The sequence below is a fragment of the Mugil cephalus genome, chromosome 9, assembly GCF_022458985.1.
Source record: "Mugil cephalus isolate CIBA_MC_2020 chromosome 9, CIBA_Mcephalus_1.1, whole genome shotgun sequence".
Lineage (NCBI taxonomy): Eukaryota > Metazoa > Chordata > Actinopteri > Mugiliformes > Mugilidae > Mugil > Mugil cephalus.
In genome coordinates this window covers 10842487-10854424 of record NC_061778.1, presented here as the reverse complement: position 1 = coordinate 10854424, position 11938 = coordinate 10842487, and the positions used below count along the sequence as shown (strand labels likewise).

At 42.6% G+C, this 11938-nt stretch overlaps 1 protein-coding gene across 1 annotated transcript; it reads left to right on the top strand.

The window, feature by feature from the left end:
• The first annotated feature begins 206 nt into the window (after window positions 1-206).
• On the top strand, window positions 207-10071 carry aadac (arylacetamide deacetylase). Its single transcript, XM_047595200.1, has 5 exons — window positions 207-783; window positions 2192-2420; window positions 2920-2989; window positions 3996-4167; window positions 7129-10071. The coding sequence occupies exons 1-5, from the start codon at window positions 643-645 to the stop codon at window positions 7753-7755; spliced, it is 1239 nt and encodes a 412-aa protein (XP_047451156.1). The 5' UTR covers window positions 207-642; the 3' UTR covers window positions 7756-10071.
• Window positions 10072-11938: the final 1867 nt, after the last annotated feature.

Genomic DNA, 11938 nt, shown 5'->3' with positions numbered 1-11938 from the left:
AATATAATTAGCTTAGGCTGCCTTGCAACCACAGCTCTTGAGTTGCGCAATCTTTTGCTGTGGCCGCAAAGTCGCAGGGATACTAGAGTTTTTCATAGCTCTCTCTGTGTTATGCATCAGCTGCTGAACTGTTTGGTAACCATATCCTACTGGGAATCACCATCAGTAAATATTATTTTGTACTACACAACTTGGGTAAAATTGAATGCACGGGCCGCCGTTCTCTCAAAAACTATGATATCTATGCGTCAGCTGAATCTTGGCGCAGAGTTTGGTCGCGCGTAATGAGCAGGGCTGCACGATTAGGAGACACCTGAGGAATTTGTGCATGGGGCCAAGGTGGGACGGTTCAGCCTCGTGAGCACACAGCGTGCGCGCTCCTGCCTCCATATCACTGACACCTCAATTAATTCCGCGGTTCCACGAGAAAGACATGCAATGCGGGACACGCAGAGAGGAAAAGCTCCGAACATGCACGCCGACAACCATCAAACGACACCCACCACTTGTTGTAGTGTTTAGCTCGTCCGGTATCCAATATTGATTCCGAGCGCCAGCTTTGTCGCGACTTATTAACGGCGCAACTCTTATCCCGTCTGTGTTTGCACCCTGCAGTCAGTGGCCGGGGACGCACGTTGTAAAATGAGGTTGGGAAGCATCATTTTATTCGTCGCTCTCTGCTCTTTCACCGCCTATTATATTTATGAGCCCATTCCCGAGGAGATAGAGGAGAGATGGAAACTCATGCTGACCAACTCTTTCTTCAGAAGTCTCAGCCACCTGGTAAGGAATAAAAAATATATATATATTTTTTTTCTGCCTATCTTGACGTTAGATATTGACACTTGATTTTGGATATAAAACCAAATAAAATGCTCATCATCACTGTGGATATGTGTGGCCACGTTTCTTATAACAGTTTAATATGTGGTTAGATAATTCACTCTAAAAAAAAAAATGTGCAAGAATGAAATCGTCTTTGTCTGCTCTCAGAGTAGACAAGGTTGCAGGTAAACCGTTGATTGCTTTTTGCTGATGTAGATATACATGCTGGTTACACCAGATTATGTCAGATGCTAATCCATGTGTTGTATAGTCCTGCTCACCTGATCTAATAATAGACCCTATTAAGGAAACCCGTCTCTGTTTATGACCCTTAGAAGCCCGCGGTTTACTGTCGCGCACCGTGACAGTGGTGATGTTACTCTGTCTGTGGGACACTGTTTAAATGCACGACCGGCTGCACTTGGAGCAGCAGCTCTGCGTTGCAACACCTTGTGGCAGATGTGGCAGCAGATTGAGAATTCAGATTGTGCAGAAAACACAACAGCACGTTGTAAATTGCGATGTAGGAGGACGAGTGTTCAGGCTGAAAGATTGCAATTGTGATTAAGAACGAATAATTCTAAAGACGTTTACAAAGAGGTTCGATTTTCCTCATTATTTTCATGTGACATTAAATGCACCACAGATGCAAGTCACTGTATTGGAGCCTACATTGCTTATCTATCTACACCATCTTGCCGTTTCATTAGGTACACTAGTGAAACCAAGTGCATTCTAATATGTTAAATGTTTGGACACAGTCACAAAGTGTCCATTCAGCATTCTCTCTTGGATGATGTCAACACTGACAGTAATGTGTCCTTGTTTACTATAAGTTAAGTATTGAATGTTTAATGGTATATTTTATATTTTTCTGTAACCTGTCCTATTTCTTTACTGCAGCACAAGATTCGTTCAGCTCAGTTTTGTGCTATGAGTTGAGCAAGCATCAGAATTTTCCAGTCTGTCTGTGTCTTTCTGTTGCGTAGAGCTGGAATATGTGCCTCTCTGATGAGTTTGTTGTGGTCACAGTAGATGAAAATCAGCTGATTATCCTCATGCCAGGCATGCCATTATAACTTATCTTCCAGTTATTACTTATGAAAACAAATAACTTTAGGCGACTGTTGCCGTTCATGTGACCATGAATTTCCCCCTGTTCCCCTTTAGCGTGGCCACACACAGCAGTTTAGCATATTACATGTTTCTGTTTTGAATATTACAGAGGCTGGTTATGGTGATTATTTACATATTATAAACTAGCACATGAGATAACTTGAACAGCTAAGGTTTATCAAACAATGACACATTGTGTAAACGCCCTGATCTCTTCGTCTTTTGTTATCTCTCTTGTTTCTATTTCCAGGCAGACCTCAGTGAATTGCTGGGGCTGAAGGACTACATGGGGGTCATGTACATCATTACTCTGTTAGAAAAGGTGGTGCCCGTGTCCGATGAACATGTCAAGGTGACGGAGGAAAAGTTCGACGGAGTAGAGGTGGTGCTGTACCAGCCAAACCACCGGGTCGGAGACGTTGATCTCAGGAGGGCTGTCATATACCTGCACGGTGGAGGATGGTGTCTGGGGAGTTCCCGTAAGTTCTGAGGCCGGCCTCTCTGAATTATGACTCACTGTGACTTTTGAGGATGAACAGAAACGGGACCGGATGGGTAATGTGCATTCTTGCCAGGTGTCCCAATATTCCTCATGTGCTGCACACGACAAACTACTTTTGAGCTCCACATCCACTCCCGGCTGCAGCTATTGCAACAGGGTGATAAATAATAAACTGGCAAACACAAACCTTTCACATTTTCCTGAGGAAATAACACACCGTCTGCTAGAGCAGTGGGAACCTCGGAGGGCGCTAACCTTGTTAATCCAAAACGTAAAAGCATGACATGAAATCATGCTGGTCCTGCAATCTGTTGAATGGGTGTAACAAATACAATAACGTGCGTATTTACACTGTACACTGATGTGTAATGTCATGGAAGATATGGAGCCATTATTTTGGTGGGTTGTGTTGCTTTATAACCTTTTTTTTTTTTTTTTTTTCCCTAATCTGTGTTTGTCTTCTCGTATCTATATAGGGATGAGTCCATATGATCAGTTGGCCAGAAAAATGGTCACAGATCTAAATGCAGTGGTTCTTTCTGTAGAGTAAGTATTTCATATTTCACCCTCACTCACGAGTGCATTACATACACTTCTGTATTGTACATGTAAACCTGATAACTTGCCCACAAACAAGAGCTTAAACACACTGCAGGAGCAGGACGCATTCTGTATGAAGGTCATTATTTACCTTCAAGTGTTCTCTTTCACTTGTATTATTCATAGTCAAATCCCACTCTTCCTCCCCCCCAAACCCTCCTCTCTGTCTCTCACACTCAATTTTATCTTGTCATATGGGCCTGTCCTTCCTCATTAGTCACAGGCTACATAGAGGTGATGATGCAGTAGAGTGAAGCTAACAGGTTTTCATTTGGGACCCGCCAGGCCTTTCGCTGTCACAGCTACAATCACTGTTGTTCTTTGGCACGTCTGGCTCCAGCCCTGTCTCCCAGTACTAAAACTCCCCTTTGCCAGCACCGGCTCTGTTCTCTAAATCACCTCTTTCCGGTTTTCATGAAAACAGTTGAAAACCAGCACCAGGTCACCAGGTTTGCCAGTGTTAACGTGTAGCTTTGATTGTGGCGTATGGGGGTGTTAGGGTGTCGCCATACATAGATGACAATGAGGGTGTCATGGTCAACAATGTAAACACCAGGTTTAAAGAATACTTGTATGGATGACACCAAAAAGGATGTGGGTCAGTGCAGGACATACAAAACTATTTAAAGCCACGGCTGTAGCACTCATTTTAGGAAGATGTTATTATTATATTACAGTTATTTGTGGGGTTGTAACCTCAGAGAACATTCCAGTGGCAGAAAGAAATTGCCTCAGTGGTTTGGTTGGTTGAATTTTTGCAAATTAGTCAATAAGATCAGAGACACAAAACCAGTTTGGACTATTTTAAGAAAGAAAATAATTTCCTGGATTTACGTTTTATTCTCCTTTGGCACTGCAAGTTATAATTTTGTTTGCCACCTGCCGTCTCCTTCAAAATATCACCAATTTTTTTCAACATTTTTATTTATTTGTATTTTTTTATTTTTTACAGGTACCGCCTCGCCCCTGCTCACCACTTTCCCGTCCCATATGAGGATGTGTACCGTGTGGTCAAACACTTCCTCCAGAAGGGGGTGCTGGCCCAGTACTCTGTGGACCCACGACGCATTGCCGTGTCTGGGGATAGTGCTGGAGGGAACCTGGCGGCTGCAGTTTCCCAGCAGGTACAGAATCTGTTTCTTACTGGCATCTCTAATTTCAATGAGGGTGAGGTAACATGAGACGACTCTGAAGAGCCAGCATGTGATTAATAGTATTGTACAACTTGGAGTCAAAAGGACGTCTTGCAGTGTCTGAGGTGACCAGCAGAGTAGTTTAATACAAATCCAAGTGATACTGTAAGTAGAGCAGTTGAAACCAGGGTGAAAATGCGCCCAAAGGCTTTCACATGATTCTGGGGTAATCTTAGAACACATGCTTTTACATAGCCTGCGGTTAGGGCAATTTGGAGCACCTGACTTTGCAACAAAGGCTTGATTAGCCTTAGGAGTATAGCATCAGTGAATGACTTTTAATAAATGTTGATGGGCTGCTTCACAGCGCTCAGTCTGTGGAGTGTGTGGAGAGCATCCAAGCAGAAATAATTATCCTCAAAATATTAATGCTCTCGAAAGTCTCAAATGCTCAAATGAGTCTTTTAACTGAAAAGGTGAAACGATGACACGATGAAAATATGGCAGTTATAAGTAGTGTGAATAAAATGACACAGGGTCGATCAGTCTGATAAAGATTTGGTCACTTCCTCATCGCCTCTAAAACTTGACCATCGACACCATCAAAAGAGGAAATGCAGAAGAATAAAGCACGAACAGAAGCCCCAGCATCATCCTGTCTTAAAGTTAATACGTGCTTTTGTGTTTGTTAAAACCATAGGATAAGGCTGCTAGAACACTGCGTTCATAGCATCTATGCAAATTGAACTGGACGACTGAAAGCAGTATTTAACGGAGAGGAATAAACTAAACTTCCTGCTCTGCAGCGGGCAGTAGACAAACAGAGACAACCAGGGGTCAGAGAATGAGCCTCAATAAGGAACATGGAGTTGTCAAAATAAACTCTCTGGAATTTCATTTTGTAATGGTGATCTTGGTTTAGGTCGTGGATGGCTTAAAAACAGTAAACAAGACTGTGTTTTCACTGTGTGGCACACAAAATGAGATAGACTTTCAACCTAACTGAATACACATCATGATATTACTTATTGTTATATGCATTCCTTGAGGCAGGATGAGCCTAGCATAACAAAGACTTCCCAGAATCCTTCGGTGCTGTGAGGGCATTCTTATGACTGTAATCACCCTTCACCAGCAGCCTATTAGTGTCAGCTATGGTGAGGGTGAAGACCTGTGTTTCCTCCTCCTCATATGCCACAAAGAAAAATCACAACAGTCTCCAGTGGCACAGGAGACAAGGAACAGGGAGCACAGCACCAGTTGAACACCCGGAGAACACAAACAAAGGTTGTGCAAAGATACATGTCATATATTAGAGAAGGATTTCACATTTAGCACATTTGGACGTAACATAAATGTGCAGTAAAAAGTCAAGGTGGTAAACAGCTTTAAGTATGGATACTTTGTTCTAGAAGATGTGGAATATCATGAGCATGTGTTGATGTAATCCTCGGGGGCAGTTTCAGGCAGCTCTGCACCGTTGAAAGCGCTCGAATTTGGAGAGTTTTTCCAAAAAGTCTCATTTTGTTACATCACAACTTCAGGGGGGAAGCTCCATATGTGACAGCTCACCCGGCCCTGTGGTGTTGCCGCCCACCCCGCTCTGCCATGGAAGCGTACCGTGCAGACCGCAGAGCTGTCGCTTGGTGTGGTGTTGTCGTCGAAATGGCCGAAAGTGTTTTTTTCAGCAAAGACGGCGGGTTAAGGCAGCAAAGGGAAGAGTTTTTGTATATACTGTTTGGTACATACGATGATAATATGAGATGTGGGGAAAATTTAGCTTTTACCGTTCAGAGCCATCTTGGAAAAGTCGTTCAGGCTGCGTATGATTGTTGTCTGGGTCAGATTCTGTGTCCACGGTTGTATTGAGGAAGTCCACGTTTTTTACAAGCTGAAATTGTAAACAAGTCGGGCGACGTGCTTGCATGTGAGAGGAGGCGTGTCACTGTGCAGCACACAGACAGCTTGTATGCGACAATTATGGAGTTTTTTATTGATTGAATCTTTCATAGTATGGCCTCTTTAAAGAGGATGACTTATTTTCAGTATTATTGGCAGTACATTTACAGCTTGATTCCATGTAGACACTGTGACATTAAATCTGACCGGGTCATTCCGGGTGTTGGGCCCACAAACCTTTTTCCAGTTTGCGAGAAATCATGTCTCTAGGCCCTTTCGACATTTGGCAATAACACTGATATCGCGAGGAAGACGGTAGACATCGGTTACAGGCAGAAAGTCAGTTTTAAACTCCGTAGTTAATCCTTCCCCCTCCCTGTCATATGGCTTTATCTCCCTTGTGAGATTTCCAGGACATTAATTTAAAGCAGCTCTCAAGCAGGTAGATAACAGATGATAATATCTTTCCTGCACATTCTGGTACATCAAGTATCTTGATGTAGCGTTGGAGTAGCAGTTATTGCGTTATGAACAGGTTCAGTTGCTGCCTAGTTGTTTTTGAGCTTGAAGCACTTTCTTACCCAATGCGGGTACAGCTATTCTGTTTTTAGTCGTACCCTTACTTACATGTCTGTCGGTTCTCAGTCATCCAGACCATGGTAACACAAAAGCCCCTTTTTAAAATGCCCTTTGGATGAACTCCTTACTTACAACCGTACAATAGAAAGTACATATGAGTTGGTGTACTGGACAGTTTTCTAACTACATCCTCAATTTGAGTGTGTTGTAGGCCTTTTGCTGTCATAGAAACGCAGTTGCCGTGCATCACTTTAATTTCTAGCATCCACTTTACTGCAGAGCCGTTGAAGAGGCAGACAAATAGGGATCACTGTGGTGATTTAATTGTTCCGGGAAACAATCCTTGCCGGTTCATTTAATTAGATGATGCTGGGTTTGCCTCCAACTTTCCAGCTCATATTTCATCTGATTGAGAAGCACAAATATAATTTCCTTTGATTAGGTGCCAATGTCTCTCCCTGTGTGTCTTGACAGTTACAAAAAGAGCCCGGGCAGCAGATACAGTTAAAGGCCCAAGCACTCCTCTACCCCGTGCTGCAGGCTCTGGACCTCAACACGCCTTCCTACCAGCAGAATCAGGACATGCCCATTCTGCCGCGTACCCTCATGGTGCGCTTCTGGAGCGAGTACTTCACTACTGACAAGGCCCTCTTCAGAGCAATGATGGCCAACACCCACAACAGCCCCGAGTCCTCGAGCCTGCTGAAGTTTGTCAACTGGAGCACCTTCCTGCCAGAAACGTATCACAGAAAGTACAACTACAGCGCCCCCGCCGTGGCGCAGGGAGTCGGAGGAGACGCGGTCGCGATGGAGGGACCGTCTCGATCTTTCGCTGACCCGAGGGCGTCCCCCCTGCTGGTGCCGGATGCGTCCTTGCGCTCTCTGCCCACGGCCTACATTCTGACATGTGAGTATGACGTGCTCCGAGATGACGGGATTATGTACGTCACACGGCTCCGCGCTGCTGGCGTCGAGGTGACACACCAGCACTACGACACGGGATTTCACGGAGCGCTGATGTTCACCGTGTGGCCAACTGACTTCCTGATCGCACGTCGTATGACAGACAACTACATCAAATGGCTCAAGGAAAATTTGTAAAAAAACAAACAAACAAACAAAAGAAACTCCTGACTATCAGTAGTTATTCCAGTTTTTCCACACAATCTGTGAAGTGTTTGCTTGGGTACGAATCTTTCCCATCTGGTGTTAAATTTTTTGTGGTGTATTTTTTTGTTGTTTTCCTTTGGCCATGCTATACTCGTGTAAATATGTTGAGGACTGTATTAATTTTATCAACAGAAGTTAATAATTTTTTTCACATATGGTAGTTTGAGTGCGGCGCGTCATGAATGGGGGAGAGACGCCATAATTGAAACTTTTTCACTTTCCACTATTTTACTCTGAAAAAACGCTACTACATATTGAATACTTCCAGGCTGATGATGATTCTTCTTTGATGGTGGCTCGTCCGTACATTTAAGGATGCAGAGTACTGGACTGGCCACGTGCAACTTGGTGGTATCAAGAGAAAACAAGTACGATAACCAGAACGTGTTACTTTTTGAGCATCTCCCCCCGACAATAGTAGTGTTATGTTGGCTTATTAAACACAGTTCAACTGTAAAGATCAAACTCACTAAAGTTGTATGTTTATTTTAAGCTGGATTGCTGACCCGGTATGGTGCTCCTTTTTATTGTTTCCCAGCACACAACTTGCTATCTGATCCTATATCCATTGGGTCAATATTAGTACTAGTAGTTAGAAACGCATATTGTTGAAAATTTGAACTATCCCATTAGGGGTTTAAGAACCCAGTATAAGTCTTGGCAATGCAAGAAAACATTTTCACAGCAGCCTGTTTGGTCCAAAGTTAACATTTATCACTCGGTGCAGCTCATACTGAAACCTAAGATTTGTTTTGATGTGTTAGGACCATACCTCACATTTCTGATCCGACATCAAAGTGTTATCTTGGTAAATTCAACGCATTTTCTCGCAAGGAAAGGACTAGTCGCGTAACCCCTATGTGGCACACGGCGACATGCTTGGAGGGGTGGCGATTAGTGTGAAACACAGAATGAATGGCGTCTTCGTCACTTCATCACAAAAAGAAATAGAAAATCTTTTTCTTTCTACAAACATGAACCATATCAAGGCTACGAACACCGGAATATGACATTCCACGCAGAATATTAGTATTTACGAGTAAAGACCATGCACGCGCCATGCATACACACATACAGTGTACACTGATCAGCCACAACATTATGACCACTGACAGGTGAGGTAAATAACATCAATCATCCTGGGACACTGCAATTTTCTGCTGGGAAACTTGTGGCCCTGGCATTTGAACTGATGTTACTTAGAGAATTACCACCCGCCTAGACCAGGCCAGACACCCCCATCCCATAGCAATGACACATGCAGCCCCACACAGGTACACACAAAAATGGTTTAGGAACGACTCAAACAACACGAAAAGCAACACAAGGTTTTGACCTGTTCTCCAAATTCACCAGATCCCAAACTGATCAAGTATCTTTGGGATGCACTGGAACAAGCCTGATCCACAGAGACCCCTCCTCTCAAACCTTAGGAACCCCCACCCGACTAACCCTCAGAAGGCCCATGTCCATTCTGTGATGTATCTGAACTATTTTGGAGGCACAAAAGAGATGTACACAATCTCAATAAGGTGGTCATAATGTTATGCTTGATTGACAAGCGATGTAGCAATGTGGCAAAGAGAGGGATATTTTTTTTATTTGGAATTTGGTAAAACATTTTATTTGGAGCCTTAACTTTTACAAAATTTTATTAAATCTCACCTCTTTTGTTCAAGCACTACTAGGAACAACAATAACAGTCAATGAATTGTAAACGTGACTCATATCAGCGACAGTAGGTAGTGACGGAGTCTGCAGCCGTTAGAGGAAGTTGCCAGTGCGAGACGAAGTGCCAGTTTGATAGTAAACTTTGTAACATGGAACAGTGTGTAGACAGAGGATTATATGGCTAATTTCAGTGTGGTCACATCCCTGGTCTGCACATTTGCGTTATTTGTTCGTCAAACAGTCCCTCATGTCTGTAGAAAACATGCTGCTGCCCCTCCCTCAAGGCTCAGCAATCATGTGAGGTGGCTTAAAACCGTTCTCTGTGCACAGGATATATAATAGCTGTTTTAACACTGTTCTTTATCCTTTACTGATCACAAACAGCTACACTACAGTTGCTATGTTCATTTTTTTCCCCCTCGTGTATGTAATAACAGAGCAACCTTTTACTCAAACACTTAAACATTCTCATGTGTACATATGACTATTCCTGTTTTTGTCTTTGTTTCCGTCTTGGAGCGTGTATGATTTTTAATTTTGACGTTATCTGACAATAAAACAACATTTCCAGACTGATTCATTGTACTTTGTGTGCTATGTCCAGAGAGAGGAATGATAACATGGAAGGAAAAGATGACGCTACATGATAGCAAAGTTCATTACACACTAAAACCACGCGGTATCCCCGATGGATCTGTTAAGGGTTCATTTACTGCAGCTGATGGTGCACATAGTTCATCTGCAAACATACTGTGTTGAGAAATTCAAGTCAACCACTAAACACACCTACACACTCTCCACCCAAGAGATTGGGGGAAAAAAAAAAAATGTTTTTTATGTACAAGAGAGGACGATGCATGAGAGCAAGTAAACCATCTGAACAGAAGCGTGATTCAAACAGGGCTTGCTCATGAGGGCACATTAAACAAAACACTCCACACCTCCACTGTGTAGAGTGCAGGCACTGTACTTGTATTGTATAAGTTCTTATTCAGCCCTCTCTGGACGTCAAGTGCTATATCTCATAAATTCTTTCTCTTCAACGGTGGGGGGCCTAATGAGAGTAACGTGAAGTGGATTATGGCGGAGGATTCCGGTTTAGTAGTCCTGTATGGATTATACCTACAGTGCGTGCACAACCTCTGTAGCTCGGGAAGCGTGAGCAGGAATGCACACAAGCGAAACAGGATTTCTGTCCTAAGAAGGCTTGTCGATAAATCACACCATTTTCAAAGGCGCGACAATTAAATATTTTAAAGGCAACTGATTTATTTGCCTTAATTAAGTCTCAGATTTGCGTTTCTGTTTATGGAAGCAGACTTTTAACATACGGCAATCATCCCAAAAAGACCTCTTCAAAGACCGTGTGCCCTCCACTGTCCTTATTTGCTTCTGTGGTTGTGGTCATCTGAAATGCAATGTTCCCAAGCTATTATCATATTAGGCTACCACATTATATGTAATATAGAGCTTTGGGTTTTGTATTTATCCTCTCATACCTATCTTCTGCTGGCTGTCTCAGTACCCCTCTTCTGGTTTTTATTATGAAACTTAAAATGCACACACAGGACATGACCCCCATCTGTCCTTCTTTTCTTTAATCATTCCAGCAGACATTCCAGTCTAAATTAAAAGATGCCGTGGTGACGTCATGATGAAAACAACGCATGAGATCCATTTTACTGTATTAAAGCCTTATAAAGTTAAATATGTTTAATTCAGAGTTAGAGCTTTAGTAATCAGAGTTAACAGTGGACTCAATGTGATTTTATTCAGTGCAGCAATTTCGGCACAGAGAGTGAAAGCCAAGAAGAGAAGCAGGGAGGTTGTAATAGTGTTGGGCAAGTCTGTGTATTTTGCCAAACAAATGTGCTAATCCAAACTCAAAGTTTTGGCAATAGGCAAGGCAATGACTTGGAAACTGCATAATCATTTTCAATTAAAAATAATAATCCTGCTGTTGACTGCTGAGTTGAGAGTGTCAGGACGTATGGTGCCGCATACCTCAGCAAGCTGGGATCACTTAAAGCCACGAAAAACAAAAACAACAGAGACCAAAGTATGAAACTGTTTTCCTTCACCGATTTACAGGACAGTCCCAGAAAATTCTGTGTAAGGATAACAAGCACACTTTTCTTTCAGCGTCTGGGGTTGTAATAAAATATTTCAAAATGTGCAAATAGAAAAGAGGGGGACAATAGTAGCAATATTTCTTAGAAATGCTGACCTGAAATGTACAAAACCTATTTCACTTTAGACAAGAGAAAAAAAGTTCAGCATTAAGATTCATTAGGATTTTAATCAACTTAACCGCTACTGACTGGATTTCAGTCAGCCAGCTACATGCAATAAATTATTAAGTGAATGGCAAAAACAAACTGCATATATAAAAGACGAATGTAGCTACAAGGTCTGATACTTGGAGCCAATGCATGAGTGGTTT